The 22,500-nt window shown below is 34.6% G+C and overlaps 1 protein-coding gene across 1 annotated transcript; it reads right to left on the bottom strand.

Moving 5' to 3' along the window:
• Positions 1-5,721: 5,721 nt before the first annotated feature.
• On the bottom strand, positions 5,722-21,195 carry LOC144962616 (serine palmitoyltransferase 1-like). Its single transcript, XM_078895706.1, has 14 exons — positions 21,008-21,195; positions 17,826-17,930; positions 17,390-17,493; positions 16,841-16,934; positions 16,093-16,165; positions 12,063-12,195; positions 10,772-10,901; positions 10,232-10,321; positions 9,599-9,802; positions 9,155-9,251; positions 8,705-8,759; positions 8,082-8,199; positions 7,565-7,638; positions 5,722-6,769 (listed from the first exon to the last, which is right to left on the bottom strand). The coding sequence occupies exons 1-14, from the start codon at positions 21,062-21,064 to the stop codon at positions 6,661-6,663; spliced, it is 1,443 nt and encodes a 480-aa protein (XP_078751832.1). The 5' UTR covers positions 21,065-21,195; the 3' UTR covers positions 5,722-6,660.
• Between the last annotated feature and the right edge of the window lie 1,305 nt (positions 21,196-22,500).

The raw sequence follows: 22,500 nt of genomic DNA, 5'->3' as shown, positions 1-22,500 counted from the left end.
GCATACTCAATGTCTCAATCGTTTCTATGTTATATGTTTGTGTTGAGAATATTGGCTATTAAGCTTAACTGCTGGTCAAAATTATTCGCGATGGTGGTGTACGAACGAATCGGCGGTCTCAAGAAGTGGGTGAGAGAGGGATCTAGTAATGACTTTGAGTTTGAAACGAATATTTTTGTGTTCGTGGATAGCTCACACGGTAGAGCCACGCTCTCACCTGCCAGGCGGAGTTGTCGTACCAATAAGGTCGCAGGTTCAAACCCCACCACCGCCGCGAAAAATTTTTTATTCTCTATTGTCTTCTGGCACTTTTCTATTCACTTCATATCTTGTTGTTACCAACATAAGTGCCTGCTCCACTCACTTTTCTGAATTAAAAATTCACCCCATACACCGGAGCATACTCAATGTCTCAATCGTTTCTATGTTATATGTTTGTGTTGAGAATATTGGCTATTAAGCTTAACTGCTGGTCAAAATTATTCGCGATGGTGGTGTACGAACGAATCGGCGGTCTCAAGAAGTGGGTGAGAGAGGGATCTAGTAATGACTTTGAGTTTGAAACGAATATTTTTGTGTTCGTGGATAGCTCACACGGTAGAGCCACGCTCTCACCTGCCAGGCGGAGTTGTCGTACCAATAAGGTCGCAGGTTCAAACCCCACCACCGCCGCGAAAAATTTTTATTCTCTATTGTCTTCTGGCACTTTTCTATTCACTTCATATCTTGTTGTTACCAACATAAGTGCCTGCTCCACTCACTTTTCTGAATTAAAAATTCACCCCATACACCGGAGCATACTCAATGTCTCAATCGTTTCTATGTTATATGTTTGTGTTGAGAATATTGGCTATTAAGCTTAACTGCTGGTCAAAATTATTCGCGATGGTGGTGTACGAACGAATCGGCGGTCTCAAGAAGTGGGTGAGAGAGGGATCTAGTAATGACTTTGAGTTTGAAACGAATATTTTTGTGTTCGTGGATAGCTCACACGGTAGAGCCACGCTCTCACCTGCCAGGCGGAGTTGTCGTACCAATAAGGTCGCAGGTTCAAACCCCACCACCGCCGCGAAAAATTTTTTATTCTCTATTGTCTTCTGGCACTTTTCTATTCACTTCATATCTTGTTGTTACCAACATAAGTGCCTGCTCCACTCACTTTTCTGAATTAAAAATTCAACCTTGAACTTCATAACTTGCCAGTCATCATTGTTCTACTTCGTACTCGGGTAGCACAAAAATTAATTCATACCGCATGTTTTTATGATAAATAAGTCCAAGTAAATAACCCATGTCTTAAAGTGTAATTTTGACCCTCGAATAGGTGTACCTCAGTAATGATTAACTGACCACCACGCACTGTGCTTCTGTAGGCTATGGTGAGAGGGGTTTACCAGAGTTGCCAATTTGACGTTTGAAATGCCAAATTAAACCCCCCAAAAATGGCTTTTTTTAAATGCGCCTTTTTACAAACTTAAAAACCTTCCGCTTTAGATGTTATCCGACCGCGCAGTTTCGACCATTTCTCTTATTCTTGTGTTGAGGAACTTCAACTGTCTATGTCTTGCGCCTTTTCCTGATGTTTGATAGCTCTGACAGTGATGGTTTCGTCATCGAGTTGTTTGTAATAATAAAAATCAATAAATCACATAAATTTGTATAGTGCCTTACCCCGATTTAATTAAACAAGTTCTTGGCATTCAAATCGTTTCTGCGAGTGAGAGGTACGATATGCATTTTAAATCAGGGCCACCATTAAAAGATGCAGAAACCAACTGCTTGGTGCAATGATCACCAATTTACTCAAGTTGGAACAACACAGGGTGACGACTGGAAGGGAGTGGAGATGTCACTATTGCCTTATCTTCTATTCCCCTTTCCACATTACTCTCGTCTTTGTTCTGATTTGGCATGGCTCGGCGTTTTCCTAGTCCTTGGCTGAGAGGGAAGCAGTTTAAGGTATGGTTATTTTTTAAGAGAGAGATGACATTTTTCTTATTGTAAATTATCTCTCTGGTACATATTTTCATTTCTAGTGAATCTATACTTTGAAAACAAAATGTATCCTTCAATGTGGTAGGTATCCTTTGCTTGTGCCTGGTTAGGACTTGTAGGTAATGTCAAAATAGACACCTTGAAAGATTGCTTAAGGAACCTCCTGTTCCCTGTTTTAATAAATCCCCTTTGTCTTACTTTTTCTTCGTGCTTTAACTTCAGATCTAGAACCTTTCCCTCGTTATTTCCTTTTTTACTGGCGCTGAAATGACCTATAAGTGTCGCAAGCGCCTTAAAACACAGATTGACGACAATTAAGCTAAAACACAAGTATAAAAAATAAGACTTGGGTAACTTTAAAGGTTTTATTGATTTTATTTATTTATTTATTTTTTATTACAAAGTAATGCAAAGTATAAAATCTTTTACAATATTCAAATGGTATAATGGTAAAACGATGGCAACACAGGATCTATTCCTCACAGCAAACTTGAAACTGTGACACAATTAATATCAGAATTTAAGCACTAGGACTATGATATCTATATTTATCAATAGTTAAGTTTCCAGTTCTAATTATTGTGACAAATGGTGATAAATGACGCATGAACAAACACATTCATTGAGAGCGAAAATTCTGTTGAATTAAGTAAATCTATAATTAAATGGAAAAAAGAAAATATATAAAAAAAACAAAAAACAAACAAAAAAAAAACAAAAAAAATCAAAGAAACCCAAAGAAGACTGAAGAACAAAGGGAAAAAAGATAAAAATTAGGGAGAAAAATCATGAAAAAAAATCCTCATCATCTGAATAGTTCATAATGTGATGCAAAATATTATTTAAAATCCATTTGACTTCAGCTTCTTGAAATTGCTTTTGACTTTAAAAAGTCTTGTTAAAAAAAAATGTATATAATATTTGTTTTGTTTTATTTTATTTCTTTTTTCTTTGGGGGGGGGGGGAGGGGATTACGATGCATGCAACACTGGATTGATTTCAGCGCCAGGGTAAAAAAAAGAAAGATAGAGGAACGGTTGAAATAGTAAAGATATTAAAGTTTAGCTGTGTTTAGTGTTTACAATTGCCTAAGACAAAGTAAAACATGGGGACTATTTCAAACGATGAACACAAGTAGACTCCCAAAGAAATCGAACAGTCTGTCTTGCATGAGACCAGCCAAAAAAACCAAAAACAACACACATGGCACTTACACAAGACCCTTCGAAGAAGAATAAACTCAGATGGTTGAAAAATGTTTATCAATAAAATGAAGAGGGATTATTTACTAAGAAAATAACACTATTTCTCTGAAAAGGATAAATCCAACAGAGTTTTTTCCATCATCCAGATACTGAAGGCAGGACAAGGTGAAACAATAAATGGTCCCATTCTAGGACATAAACAGGAAAGATGATATTGAAACATTAAAGAGATAAAATAGCCTGGGGATCGATATATACACATCATCAAAGAGGACTGGGGGGGGGGGGGGGGGGGGGAGAGGTGCACTGGAGTGAAGCCACCATTTCAAAGAAAGCATTCAAATAAAATCAACTTTGGGACACTAAAAGGGAGGGTAGGGGGGACTAATATGCGATAACATTCGTAGTAGTTATATATAACTTCAAAAAAAAAAAACAATTAGTGCTTAGAAACATAATGCTTTTTGACCAACATTTAAAAAAATATTTGCTCGAAAGTTAGTTTGTTACACTTGCACATATAATTTTGATCGCAAGAGAACGCAGAAAAGTCAACAAATATAAATTATTACATGTACCTTGCTACAAAAGGCAAATTAAAAAAATAATGTATCGTAAACGTCATGCAAAATGCAATATGATCACATCATATGCTTATCAGTTTACCAGTGAAGCAATATTAGTAATTTAAACACGTTATTACAATTGTAATTGTAATAATAAGTAATTTTCAGCAAATGGATGAAATTTATCAAATGAGTAATAATGAGCAGCTTGAATACAGAAGTGAAAGAGGCTAAACATAGGATAACGTTTTACATGATATAAACTAAATGAATTATTACGTGAAAATGACACAAGATACTAATTTATTATTAAGGCACAACATGAAAGCATGAATCTATCTTAGAAAATGTGAAGTAATTATACAAAAGTCAAATACTTAGGAACTGGTTTATATTTCTCTGTGAGAAAAGATGACTGAAAGAAGAAATAAATAACTTTAATTGGACGAATAAATAAAGGATGTATATTTTTACACATACCCTTAAATCAATACAATAATATAATTGAGCTAAAGAGTGTGCTTAATTGCACTCGACTTAGAGACATCATATTTAACCTCCATTTTCTTCCTGATCTTGTTCTCTCTTATAAGTTACATTCATTCAAAACATTATTTTCACTTTAACTGACATAACTTCAGTCATTATCTTAACCAGGGGCAACATGAAGAGAGTTTGATGCTTTACTGTAACATCATTGCTAGATAGTAACAGTATACTCAATAAAGATGAGGTAGTGTTTAGTCAATTTGACTTTGGATATAAATATTGTGGGTTCAAACCCTCACTTGAATCTTTTTATTTCAAAAGGTTCTTGGGTTTTAAAAAATCTGTCCAATCTTTGGTGTAGACTAATTTTTAAAATAGGTGCCATCTCAATTTGATGAAAAGACTGTTTAATTATAACCTTCTTTTTAGTTTTACAACACTTTTAGATTATACATATAATGGGAAAATTTATGACAATAGGGTAATCAAATAGTTGAGCTCGTAGAGTGTGTCTGCATACAAATGCATGATAAAAATTAAGTCAAAGAGCACAGTTCAAACACAACAGAAGAAGAATCTATCCCTCCCGATGTCTAGTCTGAAACAACTCAAATGTTCAACTCGGCAGATCAAGGCACAGAATCCATGCAATAGGTATACAACCCAAGGGTTTCAATCTATATACAGGTACTTACATATAAATCTGATAACCCTAAATTTTATGGTCTCATTGTTGGAATGGAAATATTCTCAAACCAAAAACAAAATATTTCCATTTAAAATGATAAATAAAAAAAATAATTCGCGATTCATTAGACAACGTTAAAAAAAATACAACAGAAAATCAGATAGATGAATTGCAGTGCTTACAAATAAATAGATCAGTTAACTACAAAATGAAACATCAAGCTAAGTGAAAATAAAAAGAAAAAAAGAAAAAAAAAAGACCAAAATACATTCAATTTAATCTCTTTTTAGACAAAGGATATAAAGCCATATGTAAAGGATGATAAATAGATAAATAAAATACAAACTTGAAATATGGATACCTCATGAGGTAATAATTCCATCTACAAGATATTGCATACATATACACACAGACACAGACACACACAATGAAAAATTGGGGGGAAAAATATGGTTAGTAAGAATTTTGATATGATCAGTATCAGGTCAGGCAGGGATCATGAAATGAATTGTTTTTATACATTGGCTCTATTTGTCTTTTTTTCTAAAAACACCAAACTCATCCAGAAATAAAGGTCACGGATAACCAGTCATACACTGACTAGACTAGCAGTTTACCAAAATAAAAAAATATAAAAAATAAAATAAAAATAATAATATTGACACCTAGACCAGGTTTAAAGAAGGTGAGCCAAGTTGACAATAATCAGCTAAATGTCATTTCAATAAAATCACACCGATTTCACTTCACATCTCACAATGTCTATACATAAAATATGCTTTATTTTACTTTTTTTTTTTTCTTCAAATATTTTCAATTTTTAATTTAGGGGATTGAAGGTTTAGAGGCCAGGTAGAATTTTTTAAAAGATGCTAATTTTATTCTTTGCTTCTTTTACTTTCAAGTTTTTACTTATATAAAAACAAGAATTATGTATTTAAAAAAACAAAAACAAAAAAATTGTATAGGAGCGGGACATCACAACTAGTAGCAGTCTGGACAACCTATCCATAGTTTTGGAATGTTTATATTATAGTGAAAACGGAACATTCGCATAAATCATTATTTTTGTGAAGTGAAAAACACTCTGACCATAATTGAAAATAAATTAAATAACAAGCAGGTCACAATTGTTAACAGAACCCCCCCTCCCCAAAAACAAAAAACAAAAACAAAAACAAACGGCTGCAAAAAAGAAACAACAACCCTCTCTCCCAAGAACAAAAACAGACAAAAACAAGAAAATACTATGTTTCACAAGAGCTAAGAGTAAGTAATATTTATCCTTTTTTTATGGAACTTCTAAAACTTTTTGCACAAATTACCTTAGTAAGCATTTTTAGTTCAATAATAATTTTCTACTATAGAAAACTTATAAAAATGAACTAAAGATTTGCCTTGAACAAATTTTCAAAGTGTACTAAGATATTTTGAAACATCCCATTCGTCTCCACAATCTATAATTACATTCATGGCATATAAATAAATAAAACAATCACAGATATATTGTTGCATTTAAAAATAAATTCCCAAATATACTAATAATTTATTTGCCAACATTACAGTGTATCCAACTTTGACATTAAATGAGGAATCTCCAACAAAATTAAAATAACAAATAGCAATAAAAGTTTGTTTCCCCCCCCCCCCCCTATAAATTAACTCTATCAACTTAGTTTCCGTAACAGATTCCAAATCCTTTGTCTCCACTCCATTCTCACCGAGTGTTGAGTTTCTTGAGGACATCTTCAAAAGACTTGCTTATAACTTGAAACATTCTATTGATTTCAGCGTCATCCAATTCACAGTTAATGGCTAGACGAATACTGTGGAAAAAAATATTGGCTAATTGTAATAGTCTGTAACATGAACTTGGTGTGCACTCTACATACACATGACTACTGCCCATTACTATTTGTCCTTAGTTGTAACCAGGAGTTTGAGAGACCTGTGATTAAGCCCGTCATAGAAACGAGCTCTAGTACAGAGCTGGGACAAAAGAACTGTGTGTTAGGCCACATTTATCATGTCAATAGAGATGTGGTAAAAACACAAAAAGAGGTGAGTCCAAATTGTTCCAGCAACCCCCCCCCCCCCCCCCCACCCCCTTATTACAGTTTGTGACCATTGGGACCCAACAGATAGATAGCATGACTGGCAACCAACCCCTAGACAAATTTAGAACCTAATTTGTTACAAGATATCAACGATTACTTTTTCTTTATCAAGAGGATTTTGGACATGTCACAATAATTATTATGTTCAATCAGATGTTGGCAATATTATGGCGCTACAAAAAAAAATAAAACAATCATACCATTCACTTAAATAAGAATACTTTATCTTTAATAATTTACGAACATTCTTTTGTCGGAAAACATGAAACAAAAATGTGAAAAATTGTTTTTAAGGCTGGTGGTCATTTGCAACAGGTCAAATAGTTATGAGACTTGATCATACATTTCATTATTTCATACTTTCATAGTCATTATTGTCACACGTTTAGAATCCACTTGATCAAGAAAAGAAAGTATATATATTGTAGCAAATTCATAATCGATTATCTAAATATTTATGACGAAATATTTCATTGTCCATCACCCTTAAAAATTATTCCATACCTTGGGGGTTGCAGATTATGTTCTTCTCCATCCAAATACCTGGCAACTGTAAGAGCCACACCTTCAGACATTGCCTGCAGAGATGTTAATAAATTTACTTAATTCAATCATCAACTTGAAATCATCCAGATGTACTGATAAGCGCATGAAACAATAAAGGTTTTAACAAGTTCTTAAAGCTATCAATACCATTAACAAAGCACATAAAAAATAAATTTTTTAAAATAGCAACGACTAAGTAGCCCATCAACGACTAAGTAGCCCATGATTCTCAAAATAATTAATTCCGTGTATTAATAAGCTAAGACCAAGACTAAAAAAATCCATCTTTTCTATGAAACTTTTTGGACAAATTACCTAAGTAAACATTTTAAATTCAATAATAATTTACTCCCCCCCCCCCCTCTCTCTCTCTCTCTTACACATCCTTTTAATAAAGGAATTTGAGAAAGGGATGACTTAAAGTCTATAAAATACTTATTTATTATTTTTGATGTTTTAAGCTGGAATTAACTACCTGCTCTACAACACGTTCCAGTGTGTGAAGATCCATGTCCCTCTCACTGGCTGGCTCTATCAACTGGAGGTGCTTGACAGGAGAGATGGCATCACCGATAACACGAATACCAGAAACACTAAATATAAATTTTTTTAAAAAGATATTAATGAAAAAATTACAAGACAAATTTTAACATTTTCACATCTGACTTTAAATTCATTTTGAGACTTAATCTCAACATCAAATGATATGTTTAATATCTCTTTAAAAAAAAACCAAACAGGACAGTGAGTTGTTTTTAGTTTGTGCCTTCCGACCAATAGGTTCTTGGTTAGAGTCTCCCTCTCAGTGACGAATAGTTGAGTCCTTAGAAATGAGTATCTGGTCAGTGTGAGCATTGTCTTTGTCGAAAATTGAAATAGTGCCTCACAGCTGTCACGTCTAGTTCTTAATGTTAAAAGTTGCTATTGGGTTTGGGTCCTGTGAGAATAATAAGTGAATATAACGTTGCATAAATTATCAATTAAAATTTTAAAAAGCTAATATAATATTACTTTTAACCACACTGAGCTTAGATCAACACAACTGGCAGTACACTTCTATTTTATCAAGTGTACTCATTTAGAAAAGAAGCAGCTCACTTTTTCAGCTTGTCATGGACCTTCTGACAGTTCTCTTTCAAATCAACCAAGAGGTCTGAAACATAAATTAACATAAAAAAGTTTTTAAAAAAGCAAAAAAATAGCAGCAAAACAAATAAAAACAAAAACAAAAAGCATTTTTTAAAAAAGCAACAACAACCAAAAAACAAAACCAAAACAACGAACATAACTGTGTTAATCATTATCACAGACAATAAATAGGCAATATTTAAAAAATATTCATCAAACCAAAAAAAATTAAATTTGCCACAAAATTAAAATTATAACATTACCAACATCAGAAACAAAAATAATAATATTAATAGACTTAAATGCAAATTTGAGTCAGCCAGAACATAACAAAAACCGGACTAAAATATCAGAAACACATGACATGTTACAAAATGTAATAATAAATACTACTTCATCAATGTCACAATCAATTCTTACAAGGCTTTTCCTCCAGCAACTTCAATGCTTCAATACCAGCTGAGGCCAACATAGGAGGTTGAGAGGCAGAGAAACAATAGCCCAGGCCTGAGAGACGCTGAAATGTGTGTGTGTGTGGAGGAGATTTATGATTAGTAATTACAAAAATGTAATTAAAAAAGATGACAAAAATATCAGGTTACATCTTGTTTCCAAAAAGAAAAAACAAAATTCACACATTTTTTTTTGAGGACAGCAGTTTTCTAATCTACATCATAATACATTGGCTTTAAATCAGACATGTGGATAACGAATATATAAAGATATTCCTGACCAATTAAATGTCGGTGAAAGATATATATTATATTACATGATTTGAATTCAACCACCTGTGATTACCAGAATGAAAAAAAAAGTCATTAATAAATAAATAAATAAATTTTGAAAAAAAGAAAAGAAAAATACCTGATGGTCAACAATAAATTTCTTCCCACAACAGAATCCACCAACAGCTCCAATGGCATTTTCTAGAGAGGCAGTGATTAAGTCAATGTCATCACGGTGAATATTGAAAAATTCTGTGACGCCTTTTCCAGCCTCACCCAATACACCAAAGCTGATAGACTCATCAAGGAAAATACGAACTTTGTACGTCCATTTTAATTCAACCTGGCAATAAACAAAGAGTTTTTTTTTTATATGCAAAAATAAGTACTATCAACACAACCAACACAATGTCTAATACAGCTTAGTGGCATAATCATAAAGACAAAATAACAGGTCCTATAATAGAAGTCTTTAAGAGCCATAAGACCTAAGGAGTCGGCACATCTTATTTCTGTTATATCAAACAAACAATAACAATTCCACCCTACCCAATTGGCTAACCACAAGGTATTTTCCATTAGAGCTAGTGACAGACAGTTTATTTTATAGGGGATATTGGTTACAGTTGAATTTTTAAAATACTCCAACAAAACCATAGATTAAAACAGAGCATGAAGAATTTGAATGTTGAGACATTTATTAAAAGACCGTTTAATTATGGCATTGCCCCCCCCCCCCCCCCCCCCAAATGCAATTAGAAGTTCAGCTTACCAGTTTTGGTAATGGACAGATGTCACCACTGTTGACGTATATACCTTCTACCACAATGAATCTCCTGGTTACTTTGGCCTTTTTGGGGTTCTAAAAAGGAAGAGACAGTTTATAAGGAATTAAAAAAAAAAAGATTATTAAATAATAACGTCAACTAAAATTTGAACAAATTCTTTTCTACTTCAATATATATATATAATTTCAAGGTCTCTATTCCTTTCTTTTTAAAAATGTTTTTAAACATTAAAACTATTGGACATTTTCAATAACATTCTGTGATATCTATAAGGAATACAATACACTGCACAATGTCAGGACTTTTTTTTTCTTTGCTTGTATTTTATCTTATTTTACTTTATTTTAAATTTATATATTCCATACAGTTTCCTTAATGTACAATGAAGTTTTATGACTTTTCATTTATATTTTATTATACACTTCCAGTTTCACAATTGTAATTCCACGTTTGTATGACCAACTTCCTACAAGCTTAATTCCTATGATTTAGAATCATAATAATATCAAGAGAGCATATGGCACCTTTTTGTCTTCTTTAGCCTGCTCAATCAGAAGGGACTCCAGGTGTTCCATATCATTATGTCGGAACCATCTAATTTCACTTCTGGAGGCAGTAAGACCTTTCTGGATGGCAAAGTTCACATTCTCATCTCTACATCATAAAAAGAGATTAAAAAGGTCAGTTCATTTTTTAAAAATATATAAAAAGGAAATCCAATATGTATTTACATTTACAACATATACTTTGAGGAAAAATTTGACACAACCTTTGACAAGTGCCATGATTTTCTAGTATGTCTCATTCCTTCAATGGTTAGTAAATAATGCACCGCAATCGGCAGGTTTGAAACTAAATTCATAATATGGAGAAATATTTTTTAAAAAGGACAGGATAAAAGAAAATTCCATGATAGGTTGTTGTTGCCATCTGTACAAGATGAGATGGCTGAGTGGATAATGCATTGCTCTTCTATCAGGGAGACTTGGGGTAAAACCTTGCTTTGACATCCCGTCTTTTCACTGAGAAAGAAACTTCTCCAATTTCTTACTTTTTGGCACTGCAGCTAACACCTGGGTTATCCCAGTCCTTTCCCAGAGAAAATCCCTTAGGAAAATATTCTGAGATTTTTTTCCCAGAATATAAAACTAAATTCCAATATTCATACTATCTACAGCTGACACTATTGCCATGTAATAATAATAAAAAAGATCAAATCGGATAAGTAAATAAATTGGGTTAGAAAATCTCCTCTTGCAGAATATTAGAAGAAATAACAAAGAAGTCTTGATGAACTCAACGCTGGCTACGAATTTTCCTTATTAACATATTTTCCTTTTTTTAAATTTTTAAGTTTGTAATAAATTGTTTGTCTAGCCACTTGCGTTTTCCCAACAAAACATGCAAAGAAAAATTCTTTTAAAAAACAACAGGTCTTTGTAGTAAAACTTTATCGGCTCTTTTTTGGCTGGGAAATTGGTTTTTGTATTTTTTTATTTTCTCTTTAATAAATGCTTTTTAGGAAAAAGTTCTCATTTTTAAACGTCATAAATCATAAACATCTCGTTGAAAGAATTTTCCTCATCAAGCAGTCTATTATAACTGAACATCAATTAAAAAAAAAAAAAAGATTAGTTTATTTGTATGTCAGCCATCTTTCAGCTCATACACAATCAAACTTCGAGAGGACATAATACAAAAACTGTTCTGGCAACATGTACAAGGTATTCACAGCTACAAATTCCAAGCACACATCGCCATCATTGGATTGGTTAGACAGACAAGAATTTCTAGATTGAGATAATAGTCACTCACACAAAAATGATGTCTCCTCTCTTAGAATAAGCAGGGATAGCACTAGCAATGGTTGCAAATCCATATGAGTAAATTATAGCTTCTTCACAGTCCATGAATTGAGCCAGCTTTTCTTCCAACTCAAGATGAACATCTGGAAAATTTAAAAAAAAAAAAAATACATCAAAGCTAACAATCAAGGTGTAATTCTATAGAGCAAGCCTCTTCATTAAATTAAAGTAGACAATATTCAACAACAGGGATGCCACCAGGCAAATTAAAAAAAGCCTGAAAACTTGGGCGGACGAGATACAAATCAACGTCAAGGGCTTTGTAGGGATTTGAAAAATATCAAATTTGGAATATTGATTCAGTACTTATTATTGCAATTGAGAGCAAATAACACACAAAGAAAGGAGAGTTAACAGTTTTCAAATTGATAAAATAAGGTGCTGAAAACAAAATATAGACAAATTAATATCAATAGCTATCAGGGGTGAGAATGACTGGTCACATAAAAGGAGAAAATTTTTCATTGTGAAAATCATGACCCACCCATGCAACCATAACCTATAAATTTAAACTTCACTCAAATTCACTGAGATTCGATCCAAAATTTGTCTCGCAGCAATTTCTGACACGACTAAGAGAATTTCAAAAGTTGAAAGTGTAATTACATTTGGTGGTTGTAGTAGGGATGATGATGTGGTGGTGGTTGTAGTAGTAGTGATGGTAGGGATGATGTGGTAGTGATTATAGTAATACTGGTCGTATGGATGATTGTGTGGTGGTGGTTGTAGTAGCTGTGGTAGGAATGATGATGTAGTGGTAGTTGTAGTAGTAGTGGTGGTAGGGATGATGTGGTGTTATTTGTAGTAGTAGTGGTGCTAGGGATGATGGTGTGGTGGTGGTTGTAGTAGTGGTAGTAGGGTTGATGATGTGGTTGTAGTTGTAGTAGTAGTGGTGGTAGGGATGATGGTGTGGTGGTGGTTGTAGTAGGAGTGGTGGTAGGGATGATGTGGTAGTGGTGGTAGGGATGATGTGGTAGTGGTGGTAGGGATGATGTGGTAGTGGTGGTAGGGATGATGATGTGGTGGTGATAGGAGTAGTAGTAGTAGTAGTAGTAGTAGTAGTAGTAGTAGTAGTAGTAGTAGTAGCAGTAGTAGTAGTAGTAGTGGTCTTAGAGATGATGATGTGATGGTGATTGTAGTAGTAGTGGTGGTAGGGATGATGATGATATGGTGATGGTCTTTTAGAGATAATTGTGTGGTGGTGGTTGTAATAGTTGTGGTAGGAACGACGATGTGGTGGTAGTTGTAGTATTACTGGTGGTAGGGATGATGTGGTGTTATTTGTAGTAGTAGTGTTGGTAGGGATGATGGTGTGGTGGTGGTTGTAATAGTAGTGGTGGTAGAGATGATGTAGTGTGTTTTGGTGAGTGTTTTTTTGTTTTCAGTGATAATAATAGCAATTTGTCAAAAAGGAGGAAAATGTCTCCGTCCATCGGTCAAACGCAAGCAAAGTGTAAAAATAACAGGAACATAGTTTTGTATTGGTATTATGTAATATATTACTATTACTAGTATAAATCCATTCTTATCATTAAACATAAATTTAGTTTTTGTAAAGATTAAATGGATGGTTGCGAGAGAGAGAGAGAGAGAGAGAGAGAGGAGAGAGAGAGAGAGAGGAGAGAGGAGAGGAGAGAGAGAGAGAGAGAGAGAGAGAGAGAGAGAGGAGAGAGAGGAGAGAGGAGAGAGGGGAGAGAGAGAGAGGAGATTTGTCCCCCCCCCCCCCCCACCCCTTCCCCTTCAACCATCAACTTGCTAATCAAAGAACACCACTGGTCGACTGTGTCAATTGTGACATCTGGTGCCATTCAGTCTGGCCCGACGTCATAAAAACGGGACCGTCACTAAATTTCACGAGACTATTGCACTGGTGTCAAAATATGACATAAGACATAATGGTGATTTTGTGGTTTTGAGGGAAATGTTTGACACGGCAAATTCAGCGGAAAATTTCTGAGAAATTCTCAAAATCACTGTTTATTTATCAATTTTTTTTTTTAAAAAAAGGAGGAATTGTGATGGGGATGGGCATAGATAAACTACTATTTAGGTGCCCAAATATTCGACCGGCGGTGCCAGCCCAAATTATTCACCCGGCGAAAAAGTTCCACATTCTCGATTTTTTTCTTCTTCTTAAAAAAAAATAAATTTTTTTTGGAATAGTGACGACGGACAAAAACCGGCTGGTGGTAAAAAAAAAAAAACGGATTTCCGGCTAAAACAGGAAAAGTGGCATCACTGCAACAAGGTCTTTAAACTTTGTAGTGCAAAGAAACTGTATTGATAATTATAAATCAAGGAAAAGACATCACATGAATTAGTGTACTGACTTAAAATTCAGTACGTTAAAAATTCCTCAAGAACTGTATCATCCTAATTTTTTATTAGAACCGGGGAAAGATCACATAACAGATCACTCCCTTCATAATGTTTAAAATAGCATCTTCTTTCTGTGATTCAATAACTAATGTCTCTTTCAATATGTCTTGGCTTATCCAAAAGGCGGTGCGTCTATCCACCAATGATAGAAATATAGATATACAGTAAAATTACTTTAAACCGAAAGAAGATAAACCGAAAAATACCTTAAACCGCAAAGAATTTAATAAACTGTGCTAGTTTCTTCATTGTCTTTGTACTAATTCTCACTATGAACCGAAATACTTCTAAGCACGACTTTCTTTAAACCGAAACAACTGAGAGCACCTCCCCTTTTCTCTTTCTATTTTTCTTTAAAAATTCGGCAAAGAGCCTAAGTATAAGATGAGGGTAAGGGATCGGGTGGGGGCTTCAATCACTGCACTTGGTCTTGGCCATCACCACAATCGCACAGACTGGAAAAGGAAGAAACGAGTGACTGGCAGGCAAAAATGGAGGAATGAGGGGGAAGTGGGAGTGTAGAATCACGCAGGCGAGATGGTCTCGCTCGTGTGTTGATGCTTTGGATTTTCAACACGGCACTAAGTGGGGTGGGTGTAGACAACTTACCATTGACATGCCATTTCATTTCCACTTTGTTTTAATTGTGTGTGTGTGTGTGTGTGTGTGGGGGGGGGGGGGTATGTAGTTAAGCTTTTGAACCTAATGGCAATTCAACAAAAGAGGGGTGTGTAGTAAACAGCTTAGCATTGACACGCCTTTTCATTTTACTTCACCTCTGAGTCGCTGCGCATCATTGATTGTCAATTATCATTATCATACAAGACCTTCGATCTTATTTTAGCTTTACATTTTACAAAAAGATGTTTAAAAGAAAGCACTGTGCTTACACATTGGAGTTAAAAAAAAAAGTCTAGTCCATGAAAAAAAAGTTGAGCAAGACGGAGATATGTAAAAAACACGGCATCCCGAACTCAACTCTTTCAACACTTTGATTAGAAAAACAAACCCCCAAAAAATATTTTTAAAACACACAAAAAAACAAAATAATAATAAGGAAAAGAAAAACAAAGAAAAAAAAAACAAAGCAAAACATGAATATAAATAAATAAATGGTGACTAAGGCAACTTATATTTAAGGGGAAACAACCCATGATACGATTGAATAAGCAATTGAATAGTACCACCCTTGAAAAACATCGCAAAACGGGTACTTGCTTTAAACCAAAATGTCTTTAAACCGAAATGGTTTAGAAGGTCCCCAGAATTTCGGTTTAAAATAATTCTACTGTATATGAAAATGGCATTATGTCTCTAAGGTCAGGAGTCCAAATCCCAATGTCTCCACTGGGATTCGAATATGAACTCGCAATCAAAAGGCCATTAATTGCTAGCCAGCTCTCTCTTTGTAACTATCTGCTTAATGTTATCATTATCATTATTATTATTATTATCATTATAATCGTTATTATTATAATAAACATTATAATTATTATTATAATCATTCTTCTTCTTTTTACTATTATTATAACAATCATCATCATCACATAATATTATTATCATTATTATCATCATCATTATATTGTTCTGAAGAGGTTTACCCATGGTTCCATAAAAGCCTCTGGGGCCACATGACCCAACACCATAAATACGAAGAGCTTCAAGTGCTTTCTCCTGCAATAGAGGAAGAACAGACCATCTGAACAAATGTCTTAAAGGAAATGTGTGTCCATGCATGTGAAAAAAATATAAAGATATTTTTTTTCTGTTTTTTTGGGGGGTTTTTTGGGCCCGGGGGTTGTTGTTTATGATTAAGACATATACAGTACAGCTCATAGCTTTTTGCAGCTTATTATTATCTTTGATAAGACTTGGTACTTGTGATTCTTTAAAAAAAAAAAAAATTAATTAAAAAAATAAAAAAGTCAATTAATACAGCTCAGTCAAACCAGAAATCACATTGTATTAAAGAGAGTCCAATGCTTTTTCATAATCCTAGGGCTTTCATTCAAGAGATGAAGAATTATCACTGTAAAATTTGAATACCTCCGCCAATAATCCTTATACCGACCGACAAAATACTGGTTGTTTCATTGCATTCTTTTATAACAGCACAATAAAAATAGTTTTGGTTTCAAAACAGCAAAATGGAGAGAATATTTTTTAAAAAAAGTCTAATCCAGCAACAGTGAGTATATCATTTTTACAATACAGTATAGGAAGAGCTTGAAAAAAAAAAAAAAAAAAAAAAAGGAAGATGAGTCTTCCTTCCATTCAATTGTAAAAAAGAAAAAGAATAATTAAAAATAAAATAAATAAAATAAATGGGATGTTACAGCTGATGAGTACCTCGATTTCTTTTTTTCCAATCATGCAGAGAAAATTAAAAGATGCAATGTTAATACAAGACTTTCCGTTGACTGTGACATATTTGCCATTTTGTCTGTTGAGGGAAAAAATTGAATAACAAATTATTACAAATGGAACCCGATAAATCATGTGTACGGGTATGAGGAATCTGTAAAATATCAGCAACTCTACAGGACCATGCTTTGCTTCCAGGACAAAACTAACAATCGTGGGACTGGTACAAAACAAATTCAAATTTTGACAGGAACAGCCCTAAATAGAAAATATATGAGCTGATAAAAGTACCAATTTTAAGATTCAAATCATTTGAAGTGATGAGCATAAAAATAAATGCTTTTTTAACCCCCTTTTATTTTCTTTCTCCTCAGACCTCTTCAGAACACATGAATCAAACACATACAAAATATATTGAGCACACTGTTCCACATTATCAACAGGATCATACCCCTATGGTTGAATGAAAAAATATTTATATATAGATTTCTGTTATTGAATAAGCTGAAAAATATCTGTCTGGAATCCACTCACCCTTCTATGCAGTATTTGTCCTGGGAAACGAGAACAGGATGGTCATCGGGGACGTCTGGAACCAAAGGCTCTGGCTGCCACTCTTCTATCAGGATTTCTTTTTCCTGAGGATTTTAAAACAAAAAAAAAAACAATATAAAATATTATGTCACTCAATAGCTCAATAAGCAGTGACTAACGTGAACAAATGATTTGTGATCTGTATGACATCAAAATTCCATCTCAAACCTCTCCTCTCCCACCTAATCATTGAATGCTTTAGCCTAAATTTGCAATCATCCATTCTTTAAAAAAAAACAAAAAAAAAACAAAAAACTGGGTTGGGGGTCATAACTGTTCTGTACAGCCCATGTTGAATTTTTACCTACAAGCACAGATTATTTTATAAACACTTATGTTAAAACAAAGAATCATAACATCCCTTTCTAAAACTTACCTTATTAGTCAATACTGTTTTATCAGGGGTGAAACTCTGAGACATATAGATTTTGATGATGAGAAGAATCAAAGTGACCTCAAATATAATATGATACAGAGGAGCCTGAAATGAACATTAGAAAAGTGTATATATCACATGTGGAAATTGAAAGTCATGGTATCAATAAATTAGTGAGAAATGGTAGATGGATTGATGATAAAGTGAAGTAATTTCTTCTTCCTGATGAGAGGATTGATGAGTCAGCTTTTATCTAGGTCTAAATTTTTAATTTTCATCAGAAACCAAATTATCGAAATACGTCATGTGATGTCATCAAAGTTATTTAGGATGTCAGAAAGGCGTAATTTCATAACTGACTTCGTTATATATGTCAACAAGATATGACCGACAAGGGCCTAATCAACAAGCAAATTAAAAAGGCTGTAGGGCCATAATTTTTTAAGTGAATACAAAAAAAGTTGTGAGAATCAACAAGTAACAAAGAATGCTGCAACATATTTTTTAAAAAGTGGCTATCTCTATCTGCAGTAGTACTGCAAATAGTAGAAAGCGTTAGTTTTCGTTATTGGCAGTACTACTACTACTACTACTGCAAATAGTGAATATCGTTGATTTCTGTTATTTGCAGTAGTCTCTGTTCAGACTGTTTGCGTTCGTTCTGCATTTGCAGTAGTAGCCTACAACTAATGTTTCGTCATTTTGCGCCTAGAGCTTTATTGTATAAAGGATTGGGCACAAAATATAAATAAACTACATTATTATTATTATTAGTGGTAGTATTATTATTTTGCATTTCGTTGACAATGATGATGTGTCTGTTATTGTGTAGTGATGGTTGTGGTTGTAGTGGTGGTGTTGATGATGACGATAAGGATTATGATGATAATGTAAGGGTGGTGGTGGTTACTGTAGTTGTAATAACAGTGTGGAGGTAGCTGTGGTAGTGGTAGTAATGATGATGATGTGGTGGTTGTGGTTGTAGTAGTGGTGGTAGCGATGATGATTGGGAGGAGGATGATGATGTAAAGGTGTTGGTGGTTGTTATAGTTTTGATAACGATGTGGAGGTTGCTGTGGAAGTGGTAGTAATGATAATGTGGTGGTGGTTGCAGTAGTAGTTTATTGATGGCACTTCTATTATTTGGAGGAGCACTGAGATATGAAAGATAAGCAATGGCGAGAGTGAGACTACTGAGAGAGAGAGAGAGAGAGAGAGAGAGAGAGAGAGAGAGAGAGAGAGAGAGAGAGAGAGAGAGAGAGAGTTGAGTATGAGTATAAGTGTATGAGTTCATTGTAGAGGGCCGGTGGCCCGTTGATGGTCTTTGGATCGGTCTCCACCAACTTCTGGAGGTCGAAAGGCTGGCTTCAATGGGAAATCGGTGCTATATTTTAGATTTTGCAGGAAACCGTCAATTTGGCTTTTAAAGCTGTTTATGCTGGCGCTATAACTATTTTTTCAGGCAGGCTATTCCATGTCTCAACAATTCGCTTGCTAAAGAAATTTTTTCGGATGTTTAAACGGCAATTTTGTTTGGCAAGTTTATAACAGTAGCCTCTTGTTCTTTTGTCCTTGTTAAATGTGAGTTTCTGGAACCTTTATAAAACATATTTAACTAAATGTAAATAAAACTATAAACGGGAACGGAACTATTCTCATTAAAGTAATCTAATAGATAAGTGTTCTGATGTATGATAGATTTCAAGATGGAACAAATGATCACGTCAGATGGTGGGGAAATTTTCATGGATTGGTTGGATTGGGGTAACAAAAACAAAACAAAGCGTGATCTGATCAAGTTTAAGACATAAAGGAAAAAATAGAAACGTTCAAAATGTCAATTAAACTCAATTCTCAGTCACACAAAACTAGGTACTTTGGTAAAGAATTCAAATTGGATCGAGCTCAATGAAACCTATATCATTTTAAAGTGATTTTCAACACGATTCTAATGATACCAAAATTATGAAAATCAGACAAGCAGAAAAAAAGTTATGTTAGTTTAAAGGCTGAAAAATGGTCTTCTATTTGCCTTTGTTATTTACTGACGGACTTTGTGACCTGAAAATTGTTGCATTTCCGGTAGTAACCACCATTTGGATTTCAAAACTGGTCTAAAATGGCCGCTAAGATTTGAGTAAGGATTTTACTGGAACGAATTTCATGGATGCGGTATACAACTTTGCCCTGAATTTAATTTTATAAAAAAGTTAAGATGTTAAATAAACGTGCCAGAATGAAATTTTGATTTACCAAGTTCTAATCTTTTAATTATCCAAAGCTGAATTATACCCTATTTTATCCATAATCAAAAGTTATACTAAATTGTCATTGATTTTAAAATAAACTACACCAAACGATAGAGTAATTTCTCCTGAAGAAAATAAGACATCAATCATTAAAATCCATCCATAAACAAAAAATCTATGGAACTTTTTCTGAGACCCATCACTCAAAAGTCCAAAAAATCGGGTCACAGCCACTAGGCAATTTATCGGCTCCCTGCTGGAGGGCCAAATGGACGTTTACCAAAGTACCTAACAAAACGGTACAATCATCTCTCCTTCTCTTACCTTTCTCAAACTAACACTAACACTAACACACTCTCATTCAACTTCAAGCCATTGGCATTGGACAACGCCGCCAGTTTGAACAGAAAATACATTGTTGTGTTCAATGAGGGGACAAAAACTAATTTTCTGGTCAGGAGACCGCTTCCTCTACTGCAAATTCAAATAGTGATTTTCATTGACGGCAAAAAAAAAAAAAAAAAAAAAAAAAAAATAATAATAATAACGTAGTGTAGTGTGTAAGTAAAAGTTAAGTATCTACTGCAACTTAAATCCTATCTAGACTCTAGAAGTCTTCTAGATGAAATAGAGATACTGAGATAAAAGTTTTTGCTAAAAATATTTCTCATTACAATGAAGTTGAAGGCATGCTATTGTCAAAGTGGTCTAAATGAGGGATTGTCCTTTTCATAAACCAAAGACTAAGACCTTAAACGTAAAATTAAAGACTAAAGAAAAAATAAAGTCAGTGAAGTCGCGAAGTCGAAATGGCAATGGCAATGGACTCCTTTTTCGGAGTCATAGTCATACATAAATGGAGTTGTGAGTTGGAGTTGTGGAGTTCATCATCAGTATCAGACAAGTCAAAACAGAGTAACTCGTAAAAGGTACCTGAAGGAAGCCTTGGATAAGATCATACATGTCCCAAGTCGCGGGGATTATTTCCATCTTCAATGAACCTCACCAAAAGGAAATTTGGATGGGCGACAGAACTTCAATTCTAGTTGCCTTGGGCTTCGCTTACAAAACAACAGACCGGAAATATGTGTTCACAAACACAAGACATATTATTTTACGATAACTATTTTCTTAAAAAGAAGAGCTTCATAAGGGCAATAATAATTTTTTTTCCCTCTTGAAATAAAAAAAAAATACAGGGTTGATTACCTTGAACTGTATGTTTCGCGCGATTTAGACACTCTCCATTTATTCATCCGCCACATTGTACATCAGCAGCAGCAACAACAACTACTGCTATTACTACTTCAGAAAAGTGAGTGGAGCAGGCACTTATGTTGGTAACAACAAGATATGAAGTGAGTAGAAAAGTGCCAGAAGACAATAGAGAATAAAAATTTTTTTCGCGGCGGTGGTGGGGTTTGAACCTGCGACCTTATTGGTACGACAACTCCGCCTGGCAGGTGAGAGCGTGGCTCTACCGTGTGAGCTATCCACGAACACAAAAATATTCGTTTCAAACCCAAAGTCATTTCTAGATCCCTCTCTCACCCACTTCTTGAGATCGCCGATTCGTTCGCCACCATCGCGAAGTAATTTTGACCAGCAGTTAAGCTTAATAGCCAATATTCTCATCACAAACATATAACATAGAAACGATTGAGACATTGAGTATGCTCCGGTGTATGGGGTGAATTTTTAATTCAGAAAAGTGAGTGGAGCAGGCACTTATGTTGGTAACAACAAGATATGAAGTGAGTAGAAAAGTGCCAGAAGACAATAGAGAATAAAATTTTTTTCGCGGCGGTGGTGGGGTTTGAACCTGCGACCTTATTGGTACGACAACTCCGCCTGGCAGGTGAGAGCGTGGCTCTACCGTGTGAGCTATCCACGAACACAAAAATATTCGTTTCAAACCCAAAGTCATTTCTAGATCCCTCTCTCACCCACTTCTTGAGATCGCCGATTCGTTCGCCACCATCGCGAAGTAATTTTGACCAGCAGTTAAGCTTAATAGCCAATATTCTCATCACAAACATATAACATAGAAACGATTGAGACATTGAGTATGCTCCGGTGTATGGGGTGAATTTTTAATTCAGAAAAGTGAGTGGAGCAGGCACTTATGTTGGTAACAACAAGATATGAAGTGAGTAGAAAAGTGCCAGAAGACAATAGAGAAAAAAAATTTTTTTCGCGGCGGTGGTGGGGTTTGAACCTGCGACCTTATTGGTACGACAACTCCGCCTGGCAGGTGAGAGCGTGGCTCTACCGTGTGAGCTATCCACGAACACAAAAATATTCGTTTCAAACCCAAAGTCATTTCTAGATCCCTCTCTCACCCACTTCTTGAGATCGCCGATTCGTTCGCCACCATCGCGAAGTAATTTTGACCAGCAGTTAAGCTTAATAGCCAATATTCTCAT

Source organism: Berghia stephanieae, chromosome 1, assembly GCF_034508935.2.
Source record: "Berghia stephanieae isolate SIO BIC M18660-M18661 chromosome 1, UCSD_Bste_1.3, whole genome shotgun sequence".
In the NCBI taxonomy this organism is placed as follows: Eukaryota; Metazoa; Mollusca; class Gastropoda; order Nudibranchia; family Aeolidiidae; genus Berghia; species Berghia stephanieae.
This window is presented reverse-complemented; position numbering and strand designations above follow the sequence as displayed.